General features: G+C 48.3%; 1 protein-coding gene across 1 annotated transcript in view; it reads right to left on the minus strand.

Moving 5' to 3' along the window:
- Csmd2 (CUB and Sushi multiple domains 2) overlaps nt 1-21,376 on the minus strand; it is a 549,310-nt gene that overhangs the window by 6,410 nt on the left and 521,524 nt on the right. The window contains exons 57-67 of the mRNA XM_050156211.1: nt 19,898-20,080; nt 16,634-16,810; nt 15,205-15,384; nt 14,642-14,815; nt 10,589-10,762; nt 10,201-10,274; nt 8,245-8,356; nt 7,585-7,764; nt 5,570-5,632; nt 3,292-3,453; nt 1,188-1,300 (exon numbers count right to left, since the gene is read on the minus strand). Coding sequence (XP_050012168.1) covers nt 1,188-1,300; nt 3,292-3,453; nt 5,570-5,632; nt 7,585-7,764; nt 8,245-8,356; nt 10,201-10,274; nt 10,589-10,762; nt 14,642-14,815; nt 15,205-15,384; nt 16,634-16,810; nt 19,898-20,080 — 1,592 coding nt within the window. The remainder of the gene's footprint in view (nt 1-1,187; nt 1,301-3,291; nt 3,454-5,569; nt 5,633-7,584; nt 7,765-8,244; nt 8,357-10,200; nt 10,275-10,588; nt 10,763-14,641; nt 14,816-15,204; nt 15,385-16,633; nt 16,811-19,897; nt 20,081-21,376) is intronic.

Raw genomic sequence — 21,376 nt, forward strand, 5'->3', positions numbered from 1 at the left:
TGCTGTTTTTTCAGGTGGCTGGGACGTAACCTGACCTGACCCTCATGATGTTCCAATGTGACCTCTCATCTTAGTAGCTGGAGTATGTCCGGGGGTCCTTGAACCATGCCCCAGCCTTGGGGTGCCCTTTGTATTCATCTGTTCCCCCAGACAGACCCTGGCTGGCTGTAGAAGGGACCCTAAAAGTTTTCAGTTGCTGCCGGCCCCTTGATCTTCAATGTCCCCTGGCCTGCACTTCTCACTCCAGGTCTCGCTTTTGACCCTCGTCTTTTTGTGTGTGGCAATCCTTCTGGCATGGCCGAGACCACTTGTTCCTTCTCTCCCCCTAGCACTGCTGAATTGATTTTCCCTCCTCAGTGTTTGAACTGCTGCTAAGACTGGTGCCGAATACCCAAGGGACATCCAGACACCCTAGGCATGCCAGGAGACCGACTGCACGTGCCGGTGCCAGGCCCTGGAGCAGCCACTCGGTTCTTCCAGGGGGTTTACAAAGCAGGCTCTCAGCCACAGAGCTCCACCAGCTAGGCCTCTCCTCAGTGACACTGCTCCAGCCCATCCGATCTCCTGTTCTTTCCCCATTCTCTCTCTTCCCTCTAGAAATCCAAGACAGCGAGGAGGGGGCTGGGATAGGTGAACTCCATGCTCAACCTTCCTCTCACTGTGAACTCAGAAGATACAGCACAAGACCGTCGCTGAGGGACTGGTTTCTACCTCATGGATTTTCTACAATGTGTAGTTCCCAGAAAGGCATGGAAGAGATTCCCGCCTCTCTCTTCTGGGTCCTGAACTCTCAGGCTATGCTAAATAATCTCCAGCCCACATCTCAAATTTAAGCACACATCTCAAGGAGTCATTGGGGTTCACCTTCTTCCAGCCCATATCCATTGCACTGTGACCTGCACTCACACACCCTGACCCCCATTTCTTGCTTCCTGTTCCATAGAGAAGCTCATGCATCCCTCTCAGACATGGCAATCCTTGACTCCGAGTCTTCAAGCCTCTTTTATCCTCCCTTTGCCCGCTCCATCTGCTGACCAGGGCTTCCTGGCTCCTAGTCCTACTCTCAAGACTCCTCAGGTTTCCATGGGACCCCAGCAGTTCTCACACCCTGTCATCCTTTCTCTGCCAACAATCTGGGAACGGGAGTAGGGTACAAGGCCTGGTGAAGACCAATTTGCCGCACTTACATGGCCATCTAATGCCCAGTGGTCGTCTTTGAACTTATCCACAAAGTTCTCCACGGGCCCCGTGACATGGTAGACCTGAAGCAGGAGGCGGAAATCTTCCTTCCTATAGTTTCCTGGAGAAAGAAAGCAGGTTATACTCGACACTCTGAGAGATCTCAGAACCCACCTCTGTGGGTGAAAAAGGTATGAGCAAAACTTCCGTGTGCACACTGGGGAAATGCCCCCTGCACGCCTTCGGTGCTTGAGACCAGTACATTCTTGTATGTGGTTGAACATGGATGTGTGCAAGAATGTGAAGATGCATCTTGATAACTGAACTACTAGGTGGAGACAGTGATTCTATTTTTTTTTTTTTTTTTTGTGTGTGAGCAAATGTATGATTTTTGTGGGACTGAGATGGTCAAGTGGGGAAAGACAGCTGCTGCCAAGCCTCATGACCCGAGTTCCATCCCGAAAATCCATGTGGTGGAAGGGAGAGAACCTAGTCCTGAAAGCTGCCCTCTGATGCCTACACACATGTGGCATGTGCACACGTACATACACGACTAACTATCTAACTACAATTTTAAAAGTTTAAAAAAGGAATATAACTTTGTGTATTTTGATTTGACCATGGATGCATAGGTATGTGCACAAGTCCCTGGGCACAGGATAGCAGACCCACTTGTGGGAGTGTGTGTGTGTATGTTAGAGCAAAAGAGTCAGTCACTAGGACTGCGTGTGTGTGGAGGGCATGGTCACACATGGACTGTGTGTGTGGAGGGAGTGGTCACACATGGACTGTGTGTGTGGAGGGCGTGTTCACACATGGACTGTGTGTGTGGAGGACGTGGTCACACATGGACTGTGTGTGGAGGGCGTGTTCACACATGGACTGTGTGTGGAGGGCGTGGTTACACATGGACTGTGTGTGGAGGGCGTGGTCACACATGGACTGTGTGTGTGGAGAGCGTGGTCACACATGGACTGAGTGTATGCTAATTCATCCATCCATCCATCCATCCATCCATCCATCCACTTATCTATTCAAGAACCTCTTGTTTTCTGATCATACAAAAGCTGAAGCCTGAACAAGCTTTAAAAAGTGCAGAGATGCTTGAAGGTAAAAAGAAGCTTCGGGTCTCGCTAGTTACCACGGTGTCCACAGATAAATAACCTTATGGAAACAGCTGCTGTGAGCGCTTTGCTGGGATGTGTTTTCTTTCCGAGGAACATAGTTTTGTGGTTTTTTAACTTTAAAACTTGGAGATACAAATGTATTCCAATGGGGTATATTCACTCTCAAGCTGGCTGCTTAGAAGTTTCATTTACCATTATTAAAATGTGTGTGTGTGTATGCGTGTGTGTGTGTACATGTGTGCCTTCATGTGGGTGCTGGGAATCAAATGTGGGTCCTGTGCAAGAGCAGCCGGTGCTTTAACCACCAAGCCATCTCCCCAGCCACCAAATTGGCCTATTTTTTTCCCTGTAGATGTGATATAATGAAACTACTTACATTTTATCCTGGGGAAACATTGTGTTTCTAGCTTTTTGTAATATAAATATAATTCTAAAGTGAATACTGTTTATAATCCTATAAATTTTAAATGCTCCATTTCAATTTTCCATGGCAAAATAATTAATGAGCCCAACAATTTTCAAGGCTCTTGTTAGGAGCTGCGCAGGCTTTCCCCGGAATAGGCTGGTCTAGTGTGCGCTTTGTCACTGCCGAGCTGGACCACCATCAAGGTTTACACCTCGAGGAGTTGGTGGAAATTCACATTTTGTGTTTGCTTTTCTCGTCTGATTGTGACTGAAAGTATTTTTTCTTTAGTTTATTGACGGCACTTGGGTTGCTGGGACATCTATGCTTCACGCCTTGGCCCAGTCTTCAGGCTATTTCTCTTTTCCTCGAGAGAGTTCTTCATGTGTTTTAGTGGCTGTGGTTATCATTAGTTCATGGGCAGAAGGAATAGAGATATAGATATTCACTCTTCCCTGACCATCAGGCCAGGCTGAGCCCCACCTGACCCTATGAAGTAGTGACATAGATTCTTCCTGCCTGGGGTGTGCACTGGCCACCCCTGTCCCTGTCCTGCTTCCCCAGACATAGTTGCTTTCTTACCTGCCAAGTGCAGTTCCACCCCACTGTGGTCGATCATGGTGGCGTTGACCTTGCTGTTGGCTATCTGGAAGCTGGTTACTCTAAGCATGGCTGGCTGTTTCTTCCCCTGGTACTCGTAGGCTCCTTTCCACAAGGAATTCTTGGCAAAAACATCCCCTGGAACTGGAAGGATTGGCGAACATGTGAGTTGGACTTTGAATGTTGCTGGAACAGCCAGGATCGCCTGGTAACTGATCCTAGCTCATACATGAAGCTTTGTCTTGAGTGTCTGGAATGGGGGTGATGGTAGGATGCTCTGGTGATCGTGTGACACTCTTGTGTCCTAGAGTGGACAGGTGGAGGGAACTGACACTGGCATATTAAAGAGGCATCTGTATGTCTGCGTTCATTTCAACTACCCGCAGAAGCCAAACTATGACAACTGCTGGACGAATAAAGAAAATGGACTAAACAATAAAATATCACTTATCTCCACAGAAGGGAAATCTTTTCCCTTGTGCTAACATGGTTGAACTTGGAAGGCATGATGCTACATAAAATCAGTCAGAGGCAGTGATACCTCAGTAGAGGTATCACTTACAGACCAAGCTAAGATGTCAAACTTTAGAAGTAGAGAGTGGGGAGAAGTGGGATTGGGGGTGTAGATGCATGGCCAAAGGGAACACATTTTTAGCTGGCAGGAGGGACTTTAGTGATCTACTGCCTCGTGTCATGGCTATTGTTAATAATAATATTCTATATATTTTAAATGTGCTTAAAGAGTATATTTTAAATGTTCTGAGGTGAGGTATGTTAATAAGCTTCATGCAATTATATCACAATATGTATATACAGACACACAACATTGCTTCATATTGTGCCTCATAAACATGTACCTATCTGTCAGTTAAGAATGAAATATAAATGCATTTGTTTATATTTGGATATTAGCTGTTAAGTCAATGATAATCATCCATAGAACCATAGAGGTTACGTATAGAGTAAGAAACTAGAATTTGGGGGACAGACAGACCTCTCCAGGAGAAAAAAATAGTATAGATAGTTGATGGAGGAGGGTCATCTGTCTATCTGTTGCTTTCACTGGTTAATTAATAAAGAAACTGCTTGGCCTGATAGGGCAGAATTTAGATAGGTGGAGTAGACCGAACAGAATGCTGGGAAGAAGGGAAGTGAGGCAGATGCTATAGCTCTCCTCTCCAAGATGGACGCAGGTTAAGATCCTTCCTGGTTAAGCCACCACCTCGTGGTGCTACACAGATTAGTAGAAATGGGTTAATCAAGATGTGAGAATTAGCCAGTAAGAGGCTAGAGCTAATAGGCCAAGCAGTTTTTAAAAGAATATAATTTGTGTGTTGTTATTTCTGGGGCAAAGCTAGCCAGGAGCCAGGCTGCAGCCTGCTGCTCCTCTCACTTCAAATCCTAAACAGAAGGTGATTGGCTAAAGTCCCCCATCAGAGAGTTATGGATGGATGGGAGGCTGGACTATGAGTACCAAGTGGGTGGGGAAGAGAGGGATGAGGGAGGAAATATGGGAAGAGATAGCTAAAATTAAGGGCCGTTTGAGGAGTAGTATGGAAATCTAACACAATAGAAGCTTCTCAAAATACACACATATATGAAGGTGATCTAAATGAAACTGCCCAGTAATGGGGAAGACAGAGTCCCAACTGACCATCTTGTCTCCAAATGAAGAGTTCAGTACTGGGAGTTCTTGGCCAAAGGGGTCCCATTGGAATATCCAAATAATCCAGGCTGTTACCAAGACTATAGGTTGTTCTCCACAAACCAATGGCAAGGTGTGATTGCTGAAGATAACATCTACACAGCTCATTGAGCATAGAGAAACCAAGCTGGCACCCACAAAAAGCCTTTACCCACATGGGCTAGCATCTGGATGTGACGCTCTTAAAGACACAGTACCTGTCTTAAAGAGGTCCCAGTTTCCGGAAGCTCCCTGAGCATTTCCTGGGTCTCTGGGTTAGTGACCATACACTGGTGGGTGCTGTGCCAAGGAGGGCTGTGGTACCCAGTGGTTCCAGAGCCGGGGGACCTGGACACTCTTCTAGGGACCTTGACTTCCTCTTCCACTAAAGCCTTCCCTGTAAGGCTCACTCTCCCTGAAGTCAGCCTGGCTTAGGAGTTGGCGGGGAACTGTCTTGGTGGCTACAGAGAGTGTCTAATCTTTCCCACGGCACGGGGTCCTATGTGCCTGAAGCTGGCTAATGGCACAGCACAGACAGCATCCATTTCATGAGCCAGAGATCTGGACTCTGCCTACCTGAGGCTTGGGTGAGTGGTGGCTCACGCACAGTATTGATGGGTCTTCCGCTGGGCCGGACCTCTGCTGGGGAAAGGAAAAGGGAGGAAACGGAGTCAGCTTCTGGCCCACATTCTGTGGGAAAACAATGACCGCTGCCTTTCTGAGGTTGGGGGACATGCTCGCTGGGGTCTTGCTTTCCAGGACAGCGATGGGTCTGGCGATGCTACAGACCGTCTCAGAACGAGGGACTCAAACAATCATTCACGGATACTGGCGTAACAGGCGAGGCACTAAGATGCACATGCTTATGTGGCTGTCACTGTATTAAATATCAACAGAATCTGGTGTAATCTCTAAATAGTTAAGAACAACTAAAAACAGAATCATATGACCCAGCGACCTCACTACTGGGTGTACACCCAAAGGAACTAAATCTAGTGTGTAGCAGTGTTCACAGTGTCCAAGACATGCAGTCAACCTATCGGTCCATCTAGTGTGAACACACACACCACACCATGTACCACACACACACACACACATACTCATGCCACACCACATACTATACACATACATATACACATCTTATGCCATACATATACCATACTACATACCACATACACCTCATACCACATACTACACACACCCCCCACACCATACACTACAATATACCCCAGACTCAGTCTACAACATATATCACATATATACATACAGTATATCATATACACACATACCTCACACCACACATAATACACATACATACCATGTATCACACACATACACACCTCATATCACATATCACAAGAAAACACATACATAGACCACATTGTATATCCCCACAGCATACCTCCCTCTCACACTTCTCACACCATATAACACACACATCATATACCACACAATATATATCACATACAACCATGTACCTCCATACCATCTCTCTCTCATACACACACACACCAAGTATCACACACATATACCAAATACCACACACACGCACACCAGGTATCACATACGTGCACATCGTTTCCTCTACCACCACACCATATACCCCCACCACAAACACACACCATACCATATACCACACGTGACCTCCTCCAGGAAGTCTTCCCTGGCTCCTGCCCTCCCCTTTAGCAGCCTTCCTCATCCACCCCCGCATTCAGAGCATCTCCTGGCTCCTGAAGGGGTCCTTCCACTGCTCGATACATGGTAATCAGCATCCCACACAAGCTTTCGTTATTTCTGTTTCCCATGTACGACGGCGACATAATACACGGTGACATTTAACATGACAACATTTTAAAATACCAGCTGTGTTAGGAGAACAGAGGCTGCAGGAAACTACATCAAGGCTAAGGCACAGAAGAAGCTGCCAGAGAAAGACTAGAAGCCCCTCCCTGCCAGGGCTTCACGGGGCATGCTCACGAAAAGCCTTCCTTCCCTGTACAAACCTAGGAGAGGCGGGTGCTGGGTGAGTGACCTAGGAAGGACATGGCGCTGGTGGCCAGTGCTCTGGGGCTTTCCACTCAGTCCTCTAGCCCACCCCCAATCCTGGCAGTGTTTTCTCTTTCTTCCTAAACGGTCTTTCTTCCCACGTCCATCCTCATGGGCCTGGAGACTCTGACAGGTGCCCCGGGGACACCCATTACACCTGTAACATGACACTGTGCCTTCCTGTGAATTCCATCAGGACAGAACCGCATCTTTCACCCCTCAGCACCCCAGACCAGGTCAGGCGTGGCACAGTGACAATGAGACTAACTGGAGGAAGGGATAAAGACATGCATTCTTTCAGCCTGGTGGAAGGAGCCAGGCAAGGACAGTGTGGTGTTGTACTTGCGTAAGTGAAAGGGTTGGCGTGTGTTTGCTGAAGTGAAGGCAGGCGGTGGGTTCGACACGGGCTTGTGTGAGCTGTTCTGCAGTGGTCTCCTGTCTCAGCAACACTTCAATTAGAAGCAGGGCTTGTCCTCCTCCTGGCTATTACAGTACCCGCCAGCCCTTTTCCTCCCCAGCTTCCGCCCGAGAGAGGCCTTGCTCACCCAGGCAGACGGGCGGCTTGCCTGTCCAGCTGCCGTCGGCTTTGCAGGTGCGGTGTTCAGAGCCACCCCTGAGGGAGAAGCCCTCCTGGCAGGAGTAGATGAGTGTGTAACCCATGGATGGCAGGTCCAGTGCCCCGACGTTGGCATGTGTGGGTGTCTCTGGCTGCTTGCAGTGGTGGGCTGGGTGAGAGCAAAGACAACGTTAGGCCCAAGGAATCTGGGATTTGAATCCTCCACCCCCTTTTCCTATGCAGATGCCTGTTCTGTTACATCTCTGCCCTTTCATGCCTGGCTCCCCCTCCTTCATCTCTTTGCAGACTCACACTCCCAAGTCTCTAGGAATGTCCTAGCAAGATGACTTAGCCAGCTGCAGGACAGCTCAGTCTGCAACACTGAGAAAATGAACCCAGTATCTGCAATGTTTCCATGACCCTGCCTCCAGAGTTCTTAGTTCTTGCTGGCCTATGCTGTATTGCCTATGCTATGCTAAGGCATAGCGATCGCTTTCGAATTCCAGCAAGGCTTTTGTGTAAAAACATCCATGAGGCCCCAAGACGCAGTACTATAGGGAGAATAACACTGGTCTTAACAGGAGCACACCCCACCGCGCCGGTCTGGGCTAGTGGGTGAAGTGTGGGATCGGGTGAGGGTGGCACTCACGGACACAGTCAGGTGGGGTTCCGCTCCAGGTCAGGTTGGGAAGGCAGGTCCTGCTGGTGGAGCCCTGAAGCAGGTAACCTTTCTGACAACGGAAGAGCACCGTGCTTCCGACCTGCGGCAAGGACAGAAGGGTGCCCTGTCATCTGTCAGCTAGTAGTGTTTCACAAGCAACCAATCACTCGCTTCTCAGGAGAGAATGCCAGCTCAGGCTGTTGCCTCTGCTGGCACCATGAAGCTTCTCTGGCTGAGTCTGAGTGGTCCTTTGGGGCAGTTGCAAGCATGCCGTGTGGCCAGATCAGTGCTGTTAAGGGGTGCAGAATCGGGACACCCATTTCCCCCTTGAATGGAAGACTAAACCCCAGCCTCCCTGGGCACAAAGCAGGGGTGGCTGCTGTTCCAGGATGATACTGGGACTCTGGGACATTCAAGTGTGATGGTGAACTTGAAAGCATTTTATAAAATGTGAAGAACTGTGCAAAATTAAACGATCACTTCTGCATCCATTTCTTCAATGATCCTCTGCATCCTAAGAACTGGAGACCTGTCCTCGTAATGGGTGTGGCCCCTGGAGACTGTGCTTTGGAAAAGTCTGTCAGAGAGAAGTGCTGCCCTCCCTCTGCTTCTCCCTCTGATTGGCCGTGTCCTCTCTGTCCTCCAAGAGTCACTGGCTGTCTGGCTCCACTGGCATCTTCTGCCCATTTGGCTTAATGGACAGGTCAGTTTCCCACAATGCACCTCAGACTGCGGCATCTCCCAGCTCCACTGTTCCTACAAGCTCAGATTCAGACTCAAGGCGGGCTCTTCATTTCACCGGTTTCCTCCACACCCAACCTGTCTGTCCTCTTAGGTTTCCTCCTTTGATACAACACATTGGGCACCTTTATCTGCCTACTTGGCCAAACCCAAACTGGCAAGCTAAGTCTGATTCCTCTCCTCTCCAAACCTGTCATGGGTTCTCTCAGCTCTAGAGAGGCACAGGCGGACACAGAGCCCCCTGAAGGCTCTACAGTCTCCACTCTCCCACGATGCTGCCCCCTCCTTCACCCCAGTTGTGAGAGTAGGGGTTTCCTTGGCTACGCGGTTCATGCTTCTTTTCTGAACCTCTGTGTTTTCTGTGCTTGACTCAGCAGCCCCAGTGTCACTTTGAAAGAGGACATGCATTGGCCTCCGTGTTCCTGTATCAGGGGTTATCTACCCAATCAGAAATGTGGCCCTGTCACCTTTAGGAGGGCTCTTCCCTGACTCCCGTTTCCGAAGCAGCAACTCGGCCCGTTCGCATCCTTCGACATGACACATGACACTGTGTAGTACTCCGTGCTCTTGGAAGTGCTCTGGTTTGCATGGTTGCTGTGGTCAGGGAGGCCCATGGGACCAGAGCCCCAGCCAGCCCATCCCCCCGAATGCCTAGAACCTGGGACAGCTCATACTTTCTGGGTGAGAACAGGACAGAGAGAGAGAGTAAACTACACCAGTTGACCAGATTCTGGTCTGTTGCTCCAGATTAGCTCAGCACCCGTCTTGGGCCCCAGCTGACTGTCCTGACCTGAGCATTACCCTCATCTCCCTGCTTCTCCGCTCTGCTCAGTGTCAGCCAGGCTGCCTATGGCTCACTCGGAGACAGATGTGCAGATGGGGAGCCCCTCTGGAAGATGCCGCATGCCTAGCTCCTGCTGGCACCCACTGCCCAAATGAGTCCTGCTTGTGGCTGGAGTGTGCATGTCTTGTTTATTTTGGTATTTTCGCAAGCATCCTGCCCCAACTCTCGGGTTCCTGGGAACTGTTCAAGGCTCCACCTACTGTATCAGCTGCCTTCTGTATCAGCCTGGCTGGCGGACACGGGCACCTTCCATTTCCGAAGGATGCTCCTTTTCTGAGGTCTGCTCTCCCTGGCTGCTCCCAGGGCCTCTGGTGCTAACGGTGGCAGGGAGGGACAGGCGACAGGATTCGAGCTCATACCTGGTAGCCCTGGGAGCTGTTCTGTATCCCGAACTGCGGCATGCCGGGATCTGCACACGTGGTCAGTGTCGGATCTGAATGACCAAAACAAAGAAGCAGACCACGTGGTCACTGGCGCTTTCACCGCCCACCTCGTTCTGATCCGGATGCCAACGGAAGAGACCGCAGCCGCCTCCTGACCCCACCTTCTGAGCCTTCCACTTACTTGTCTTAGAGGCCTGAGCTGCCATTGTTTTCCCTAGTACAGTAGCCCTTTCTGTCCCTCACTCTGCTCCCTGTTTAGAGAAAGACTCCTCCACTACACGTAAGACAACGAGGACGGAAAGTGGAGTCATCACTCAGCCTCCCTCTGCCCACCAGCCAGCCACCACCTCCAAGCCCCTCTTACCGATACAGCTGGGCTGTGTGCCGCTCCACGTCCCGTCCGACTGGCAGAACCTCCGTGGGGAGCCCACCAGCACCAGAGGGGGATGGCAGGAGTAGGACACAGAAGACCTGTAGGAGAAACCCCGATCTTCTCTCTTCCCTCGAGGTGGGACCCCTGGATCGCCGCAGAACACGGCTGGAAAGGCAAGAGACACAAGTGGGCTCAGGATGCTTTTTAGAACCTCCCCTTTCCCCTGCGTGGAGGGGGTGACTGTTTCCTCTGGTTCACTTGATCCCTGGAAATGGGGGCCTGCCTGGGTAAGAGCTTGGGGTCTCTGCTTGTGTATGGTCACATGCTTCCTCTCTTGGCTGCACTAAGGGAGCTTACTAACCTGCTCCCTATAACAGAGTAGTGTTATAGGAAGTTCGAACATTGAGGTGGATGGTGTTTGTAGCGGTCGAGTGTGTGCCTAGCCTGGGTGAGGCTGTACGACTGAGCCCCAGCCCCAGAGATCAAACAAACCATCTAGAACATTCTCCTCATCTTCACACGCATGTCCTCTGGTTTTAGTCAGCTGTACACACCGTGCCCAGTTGCAAAGTCAACGTCTACATGATTTCAATCGCTAAGTCATTTCCCCCTGTAATCCCATCTCCATTTCCCAGCTCTTTTTAGCAAAAGTGAAGCTGTGCTCCACGGAAGGCTGAATCTGACACTGGTTTGGTGGCCTTGGGCCCTGGTAATGTGGCAGCCAGGAGCTGTGCTTCAGACGGCTGAATGAGGCTGGCTCTAGCTGGCCACCCTTCCTGCTGCACTCCAATACATATGGCCAAGTTTGCGGAAAAGGATCGAAGATTTTTCTGCTTCTTAGGGACTCGCACTCCCATCAGATAAGTGGTTTGTTTAGCCTCCCCACTTTTTTTTAGGACCACGAAGCAAATAAGAATATATATAAATAGCTGCCTGTTATTCTTCAATGCCGTCCTGTTGGTTGACTTATGGTTATGTTGATATTATATGATTATCATAGATAATTGTGAAACTATAAGGGGTGGGGGAGGGGAATGGGGCTGGAGAGATGGCTCAGAGGTTAAGAACATCGGCTACTCTTCTAGAGGTCCCCAGTTCCATTCCCAGCAGCCACATGGTGGCACATTTGTTGTATTTAAATACATTTGTTGTATTTGTTGTATTGTCAACAAATAAAACAAATAATGAGATCTGGTGCCCTCTTCTGGCCTGCAGGCATACATGCTGGCAGAATACTGTGCACACAATAAATAAATAAATAGTTTTAAAAAGGGGGTGAGGAGAGAAAGGAAAAGAAAACATGCTCATGATTATTGGTGGGGAACGTAAGGTTGGATGCTCTGTCTGGAAGGCATTTTGGTAATACATGTCAGGACGTACAGAGTGCCTACCCTTTGGCCCAGCACACTTACTTCTAGAACTTTTCTACAAGAGTGAAGAAATGCTGTTTTAGGGATTTTTATTACTTAGTTGCTTATAACTTGGTTGATGCTAATTCCTCACCAATAGGAGAAGGTTAAACAAATCGGAGAAGGTACAACAACTTTAAAGTCATCAAAAATAAGGGCTGGAGAAATGGTTTGGCGATTAAGAGCACATGTTGGTCCTGCAGAGGACCTGAGTTTTGTTCCTAGTAACCAGGTCAGGTGGTTTCCAACCACTGGCAACTCTAGCTTACACACACACACACACACACACACATACACATGCACGCGTGCACACACGAACACACACACTCATATAGCATGCACATACACGTATACAGTTAAAAATAAGTCTTTGAAGATGCTTTAAAAACCATTAAAATGATGGTGCACAGGTGAGTATGTATTGACAGACACAGGTGCTTGGAAAGCTCTTGGTGGCCTGTCAACAAATACAGGTCATGAAATAATGTGTCAGGATCCAATACCATCTATAAGAACTTCAATGTTATGTTTGGAAAGTTTTATTTTTTTCTTCATGTTTTTTAACAGAGTACAATTTTGTGTGTGTGTATGTGTATGTGTGTGTGCATATGCATGCATGTGCACATCCTGGTGTGTGCCATGTGGGAGCCAGAGGACAACCTCAGCTGTCATTTTTCAGGTGCAGTCCACCTTGCTTTTTGAGACCCAGTCTCTCACTGACCTGGGCCTTGCTGAGTGTGCTAAGTTAGCTGACCGCAAGCTCAGGGCATCTGTCTGTCTCTGCCTCTCTGGTACTGGGATTACAAGTACGTGTCACCACGCTCGGCTTTTTGTTAAAAATGTGGGTTCTGGGGATCAAATTCAGGTCCCCAAGCTTGCAAGGCAATTCTTTTGCTGAGTGAGTTACTGCCCCAGCTACTGTACAGTTTTTGTTGTTTATTTACAATGACCATAATTCGTTGCTGTTTTTTGTGTGCCAGGGATGGAACCCAGAATGCCATACTCATTATGCATGCATTTTGCTACTGAGCTGCAGCCCTTATCCTTCATAATGATTATTTAAAGGCAATGCAGATCTTTGTTTCATGAGGGAAAGCAACGTTGAGTCCAGTCAACCCTGAGGCTGTGCCCTAGTGTCCTGAGAATGTCATAGGTGTTAACCATAAACAATGTCTCCCCTGTCCCCCCTTTCTTTCCTGAGCTATTAATACTAAGCATGGTAGTGACTCCCAAAGTAAAGCAGAATTCTGATGTGGGATTCCTTTCTGTATGCTATGAATATGTTTTATTGCCATTGGTTAATAAAGAAGCTGCTTTCAGCCAATGGCTTAACAGAATACAGCCAGGCTGAAAACAATATATATAGAGAGAGTAGGCAGAGTCAGGGAGAAGCCATGTAGCTGCCAAAGGAGAAAGAAGAAAGACACCCATGGGAGCCCTGTGTAATCTTGTCAGTAGGCCACGAACTCATGATAATGTACAGATTAATAGAGATGGGTTAATTTAAGATGTAAGAGCATCTAGAAATATGCATAAGCTAATAGGCCAAGTGTTTTAATTAATATAGTTTTTGTGTGATTATTTTGGATCTGGGTGTCCAGGAAATGAACAAGCGGCTTCTGTCTACAGAATTCCACAGGTGGTGTGGGAGGTCCTTCTGTCTATGTGTTGCTTTTATTGGTTAATGAATAAAAAACTGCTTTGAGCCTATGGCAGGGAAGAATAGAACTAGGTGGGGAGGGGGAAGCTAGGCTGTATGCTGGGAGAAAGAAGGGTGGAGTCAGGGAGATGCATGGAGCCACTGCCAGAGATAGATGTGCTGAAACTTTGCTGGTAGGCCATGACCTCGTGGTGATGAACAGATTAATGATGATGGGTTAAATTAAGATGTAAGAGTTAGCCAATAAAACGTTAGAGCTAATGAGCCAACCAGTGATTTAATTAATACAGTTTCTGTGTGATTATTTCAGGTCTGAGCTAGCCAGGCGGCTGGGAAAAACAAGTGACTCTTCCTCTGACACACAGGTACCTAACAGTGGCCAGGGTGTGTAGATTATTTCTGAGGGCTAACAGTAGGAGGAAAACTGGTAAACTCTACTGTTATATACAGCACAAAGATGGGAAGATTTTCCCAGAGCCCACTCATGGGGTGCATCTAGAATCCCACAACCCATTTCCTTTGGAACCCAGGAAGCCTGAGTCCTGGAAGGGACTGGAGCTCATCAGAACACAGCCGGGCCAGGTGGATGATGGGTAGTTTCTCGACAGAAAGCTGCAGTCCCCTGGACATCTTTTCCATGAAGAGAGACATGTCTCCAGCATGGGGTGACCTCACACCCTGGGGTGTTTCTCCCACCTGGTGAACAACCCTTCAGGTTATAGGACATTGTTGTTGGCCCTGACTTCATTTACTTCCACTGTGATTGAATTCAGGCCTCCATTAAAATAGTCTCAATTTCTTCTTTTAATCTCCCTCCTGCTTTAATGGTGCCTTGAGAAAGATCTCTGCTTTGGGGGAGGAGGGTAATGACTCTATGTTTTCCATAGCAGAGATCTGCATACACACACATGTGAGTGTGAGGGAGAATGAGTGCCATCATGGAGGACATGCCTAAGGCCCCTGCGAGTCACTCACGGAAGCACTGCGGCAGCTCTCCGGTCCAGGATCCATTTCCCTCGCAGGTGAGCACGGCAGGCAGGGAGAGCTGGTAGCCCTCCAGGCAGGCATAACTCACACTAGAGCCCCACATGAAGTCGGATCCCACCACTTTCCCGTTAGGGATGAGCTGAGGAGGTTTGCACATGATAGCTGTGGGGAGAACAGAGAGGGCTGAGTCCTGGGGCTGTCCTGAGGAAACCAGCCCGATTCCTGTCACCAACACCAGCAGCTACCCTGCACCAGCTAGCATCTGGGCCAAGCAGAACTGGAAAGGATCTGTGGCCACTCTGTTCTTTTACTTTATACTGATCCATTCTGCATAGAACACTCCTGTTCTCCCATCACATAGGATGAGGATGCTTGAGGCTCAGACCTTTTCTCGGTACCTTCTAACTTCCTAACCATCACTGCATAGGACCACCTTGCGCTTCACCTTGCACACCGCTGCTATGACGCCACCCCTCCCTTCTGGATGCTCAAAGCTAATGTCTTGTATCTCCTTCGGCCCCCCCATCCACATCCTCAGCCCCCAGATGTACCTTTGCAAACTGGCTTGGTACCGTTCCATGTCCGGTCCTTGGTGCAGCTCAGCACGGATACTCTGTGTGACTCCATCATGTGGCCAGGGATACACTGGAATGTCACAGTTTTGTTGTACCTGAAGTCGTTGCCCAGCCGGATGCCGTTGGCTGGGATCCCAGGGTCACCACAGTTTATGACTAGAGTAAGAGAGACACAGCACTGTTCAGTCCTAGCCCAGACCTTGGGTCTTCAGCATCTTCCTCTATCTCCATCACTCCTGCACCCAGCCAAGAAGGAACTGTCAGACCAGCCAAGTCCTGGGTACCACTGGGCACAGCCAAATTTCCCTACGTCCACTGCCCAGTCCTATACTGTGCATGCCATCCAATTGCACTGTGGTCACCCTTCTTATTCAAGCCCACTCCTCTGAAAGGAAGGACCATATGACTTTTTTTCCTAAAGCAGATGAAGTCCTGGGCAAGGAGAATTTCTAGACTGAAGAACCTCAGGTGTGTTTATTAATGAATCAAAAAGACAGTTTGCCCAAGGATGTAACATATTCTATGACAGTCTTCCTGGGAGACTTTTTCAGGCTGGAATGGTCTAGAAGCAGCGTCTCAGGACCTGTGCAATAACCAAGTGTCTGTTTGGGTATTGAGACAGGGTATGCCTGGTGATCTGTGAATTTAACATGGAGTTTCCGAGGAGTCTGAACCTCTCAGGGCTGACTTTGAAAGGAGGAATGTCAGGGTCACTCAGTCCATCTCCTCCCTCCATCTGGGTCTCACAGCACTTGGCCTTCTAAGGAAAAGAGTCTGGAGTATCTTGAGAGGGTCAAGGAAGGGGAGCTATGCAGACACAATGCTCAGGAGCTGGGCTGGGGTGGAGAAGGGAAAGATGGAAAGATGGTGGGTGGTGGCTGCTTCAAAGTGGAGGGAGTGTTGCAGCCCTGAGCCTATGTCCAGAAAGGAAAGGGAAAGCCCCAGGGATTGGCTAGAGCCTGAATAATGGCTGATATAGTCTATCAACCTCTCTGAACCTTAGCTGTAATATCTATAAAAATTTATTGATAGACTATATTAATACATATAAAATTATACAACATAATATATTATACTTAATATATTATTAATTCTTATTATCAAATATTAAATATATTAATAACTATTCTTACTAAAACCCACTCCTCAGAGAGTAGGTACCCACTGCTACCTCATAGGGTTTTGGTGAGACTCCAGCACCACGTACACGGGAAACGAAGCACTTAGCTTCACGGTTGCCACACAGAACATGCGCAATGCACAGAAGCTATCCGACTGTAAGCTTACATTCTGGTCTACGTTCCCACTCCCATCATTTCCCCAGACTCCCACTGACAGCTTTATTCTGGAGGGAGGATGGTCTGAGCTGCCATTTGCTCCAGAGCCCGGGGGGCCTGGCTCTCACCTGTGCACTCGGGGTCGCTGCCTGTCCAGGTGCCATTGACAGAGCAATGTCGGCTGAGCAGGCCTGTGGCGTAGTAACCTTCACGACACTCATAGACGATGGAACTGGAGAACACTAGACCGTCACTGAACACCACGCGGGCATTGCTTGGGGTTCCGGGGTTCCCACATGAGATTACTGGGAGAGCAAAAGACGGTATTATTCCCCAGAACCAAAACTGCTTGAGTCGAAGACCCACGTAGGACTCTGAAGAGGGGGACACATCTCAAGCTGCTTTTGGGTCTGTGTCACTTATAGAAAAGGACAGACCTGTAATAGATTTTTACTTCAAAATGATTTTATTTGTATGTGTGTGTATGCGTTGCTGTGTGCATGTGTGCCTGTGCATGTGTGAACACGTGTGTGGAGATGAGAGTGGCCACTCCCCACCTTACTTTTTTGAGACAGGGTCTCTCACTGAATCTGAGTTCATCAGTTTGGCTAGGTTGCTTGGCTGATGGGCTCCAGGGAGTCACCTGTCTCTGCCTCAAGGCTCCTTCTGCCAGCACCAAGGCTATAAGCACAAGCTGTCATGCCTGCTTCTCCATGGGTGCTGAGGATCAGAACTCAGGTCCTCATACTCACACAGCAGACATTTCACTGACTGAGCCACCTCTTCTGCCCTCGTTCTAATTCCACGTTCCTGCCATCGGTGATAATATTTACATAGACATTTCTCCAGAATGCTGGCTAATGGGACTCTTGATCTGGTTAATCTTTTATTTTTCAATTGAAAATAAAGTTATTTTCATACAACGTATGAAATATTTTCTCCCAGATCTTTCCCGACTCCCCACTGCCCCAACTCCATGCCATTTTTCTCTCTCTGGTTGATCTGTTTCTAGGGTCTCTGTTATCCATGGAAAAGGAAGTTGAGGGCAGGAGAGAAAGGCAGAGGCGAGAACTCTGCACCCCAATTACCACAGCCCTAGCCCTCAGCAGCAGATACTGGCTTAGCTTGTAATACAGTTAGCGAAGAAAGGTTGGCACAATGCTTGACTGCTTTTGCTTTCCCTCTCAGTTTTTAAAATTATGCATAAGAATAACAAGTTTTGCTTCCTAGAATTCTTCAAAGGTGAGTTTATTTAGGAACATTTGAACTCCTGGATTTAGATATATTTAGCATCCACCGCTGTTGGCATTCAAGTAGCCCCACCTTTGGCTGAGGGGAGCTTCTTCACTATGGCCCTTGGGTTTCTTTTACATGACCCCAAAGGCTTCCTTGCTGGAGAGGTGGTATATATTCCAGGGTTTATCTTGTATATTCCATGATCAAGCTCTGCAACCATTTCTCCAAAGAATTCGGATCCTTTTAATGGAGAACAGGTTTAGAACCACAGCGTGGGCACTAAGGATCTGCATCATGGCCAGGCAGTCATTGCTTCTAGATGTCTGGGCTGTGTAGATAACTTTTTGAATAGAAAATATGTCAAGAGAGCATAGTGATACTGCCAGTCCAACTTTGGGATTAGGAGTTTGACTTAACTTCTTTTAAAATAAGAAGTCTTTAAAAAGTGTGTGTGCGTATGGTGTATGTACACATGTGTATGCACACAGAAACATGTCTCTGCAGAGGTCAGAGGATGATATTGGGTATCCAACTCTACCATTCTCTCTGCCTTATACCTTTGAGACAGGGTCTCTCACTGAACCTGGATCCAGGGTGGTGGCCAGCAAGACATAGCAATCCTCCTTTCTCTGTCCCCTGAAATACTGGAATTATATGTACATAGCTGTTGTTCATAGCCCACTTGTTCATTCCTGGCTGCCCAGATTCAAAATAACCACACAGAAACTGTATTAATTAAATCACTGCTTGGCCCATTAGCTCTAGCTTCTTATTGGCTAGCTCTTAGATCTTAATTTAACCCATTTCTATTAATCTGTGTATTGCCATATGGCTGTGGTTTACTGGCAAGATTCCGGCTTCTCTGTCCTCAGCAGTGGCTATATGGCATTTCCCTGGCTCCACCTTCTTTCTCCCAGCATTCAGTTTAGTTTTCCCTGCCTAGCTCTGTTCTTCCCTGCTATAGGTTCAAAGCAGTTTCTTTATTCATTACCAATAAAAGCAACACATCCTCAACGCTGTGGTTACAGGCACTCAGATCCATGCCTGGTTTTTTACATGGGTGCTGGAGATTTGAACGCATGTCCTTATGTTTGCAGTACAAGTAATCTTACTCACTTCCCCCGCCAGGTCTTAGGTCTGTTCGTGAGAAATCTACACACTAAACATATAGTATAACACTGCAAGCCAGGCAGCTTTTAAACACTGGAGATTCAGTCATTTTCTACTTCAGAGGCTGAGAGACCCAGGCTGAAGAGGCCCATGGATTCCACGTCTGTCAAGGATCTTCCTGCTGGTTTGTGGCCAGTGTCATCTCACCATGTCCTCACACAGCAGAAAGGGCAGGATGCTCTCTAGTCCCTTTTATGAGAGCTTGACATGAGGGCTTACCTCATGACCTGGCCCTTCCCAGAAGACCCAATATCTTGGTGATCAAAGCTCACCCTATGTGAATTTGGGAGGATGAAGGTGGTATGGGAGGTCTTTCTGTCTATGTGTTGCTTTTATTGGTTAATGAATAAAAGAACTGCTTTGGGCCTATAGCAAAGGTATAGGGGAACAGAACTAGGTGGGGAAATTTAAACAGAATGCTGGGAGAAAGAAGGCAGAGTCAGAGACGCCATGGAGCCACCGCCAGAGATAGACATGCTGAAACTTTGCTGGTAGGCCACGACCCCATAGTGATGCACAGATTAATAGAGATGGGTTAAATTAAGATGTAAGAGTTAGCCAATAAGAAGCTAGAGCTAATGGGCCAAGCAGTGATTTAATTAATACAGTATCTGTGTGATTATTTCGGGGATATGCTAGGTGGGCAGCTGGGAAGAACAAGCAGCCTCCTTGCTTTGTGGAGGCATTTAGATCACACAGTGGGTCTCCTCTGGTCACCAATGTGCCTCCAACACAGGCTATAAAATTTAGCACATGACTGCTGAATTAAACTCCAGGGAAAATTACTCGTCTATGGGCTCATTTAGTCTTTGTTGGCTTTTTCTTTCTGTTGTGAGGGGAGAGCATATTCTCTTTGGATTGCTAATAAAATGGACATGAGCTGTCTGTGGATGTCCACTGTCCAAGGGTGGGTTCTTGGGGCGTGTCTGGGAGCAGAAGTGCTAGGGCAGGGCAGAAGGGAGGAGCAGAAGGGCCACATACATTACCTCCACACTCAGGCTGTGACCCGCTCCATGAGCCATTGGCTTGGCAGGTTCGCTCTGAAGATCCTCGGAGCACGTAGCCAGCTTCACAACTGAAGCGCATCAGACTGCCCGGGGCAAAGCTGTCCCCTAGACGGATGCCATGGGCTGGGATGCCTGGGTCACCGCAGACGCCTGTGCTGGTTCCTGTGGAAGGAGAACCCAGACGACACTGAGGAACTTTTAGTGTGTGTGTGTGTGTTTTATGGATGCAAGTGGAGCTGAGGTCTGGGGGAAAGAGATGCGCAGCGTTGTTAAAGAGGAAGCGACGAACCCCATGGATGACGGAGGTGACAAAGGACTGTGCCCAGCCCACAGTGTCTGCACTAATTATAACTTAAGTGCTCAGGAAGTGAGGTGAAGGAAGGCAGACAACAGGAGACAGAGTCTGAGGTTCTGTGCTAGGCAGACACACGACAGAGGCTCACGGAGGAGGAAGAAGTCAGAATGAGTGTTCTACTTCACTACTAGTCAGAGCACACAGATCCAAATCCTTGGTAAGTCCTCAGGAGCCACAAGGAAGGGAAGCTCATGCCGGACTAGAGCTCCAACGGTCCGGGTTGCCACATCCTCCGCTCCCCATCTCACCTCATCTCCTCCCGCACCCGATGACCAGGGGTGCCCTCTCCAGCCTCAGCATCATTCTTGGTCTTAGCTTAGACACCCGCCATTCATTTGCCTGAGTGTCTGCAAAAGCCTCCCAAACAGCCCCTTCCTCTTAATCTCCCCCAGCTGTAGCTCCAGCCTCAATCACTGACCTTGAAGAACCATCTCACTCCGTCTCTTTCCCATAAGAACATCTCTGGGGGATTATTAGCACTGACAAGATAAAACCCCAAACTCTTTTTTTAAAAAGATATTTATTTATTTAGTATGAATACAATATTCTGTCTGTGTGTATGCCTGCAGGCCAGAAGGGGGCACCAGACCCCATTACAGATGGTTGTGAGCCACCATGTGGTTGCTGGGAATTGAACTCAGGACCTTTGGAGGAGCAGCCAGTGCTCTTAACCTCTGAGCCATCTCTCCAGCCCCAACCCCCAAACTCTTTACCACAGTTTTATCCTCTAACAGCTCAGCCTGAACTGGATTCTTCTGGCCTTTATTTGTCTTCTATTACTTTAAATTTTTTCCTATCTGTCTGTCGTGTGTGTGTGTGTGTGTGTGTGTGTGTGTGTGTGTGTGTGTGTGCATGCACATATGAACACAATCGGCCAGAGCATGTGAGCTGACTAATTCTGTGCCAACCTGGCACAGGTTAGAGTCATCTGAGAGGAGGGAACCCCAGCTGAGAAAATGCCTCCATAAAACTGGACTGTAGGCAAGCCTATAGAGCATTTTCTTAGTTAGTGATTGATCTGGAAGGGCCCAGCCCACTGTGGGTGGTGCCATCCCTGGGCTGGTGGTCCTGGATTCCAGGAGGAAGCAAGGTAACAGCTGGTG

Source organism: Alexandromys fortis, unplaced genomic scaffold, assembly GCF_014885135.2.
Source record: "Alexandromys fortis isolate MF-2015 unplaced genomic scaffold, M_Fortis_MF-2015_v1.1 scaffold_26, whole genome shotgun sequence".
NCBI lineage: Eukaryota > Metazoa > Chordata > Mammalia > Rodentia > Cricetidae > Alexandromys > Alexandromys fortis.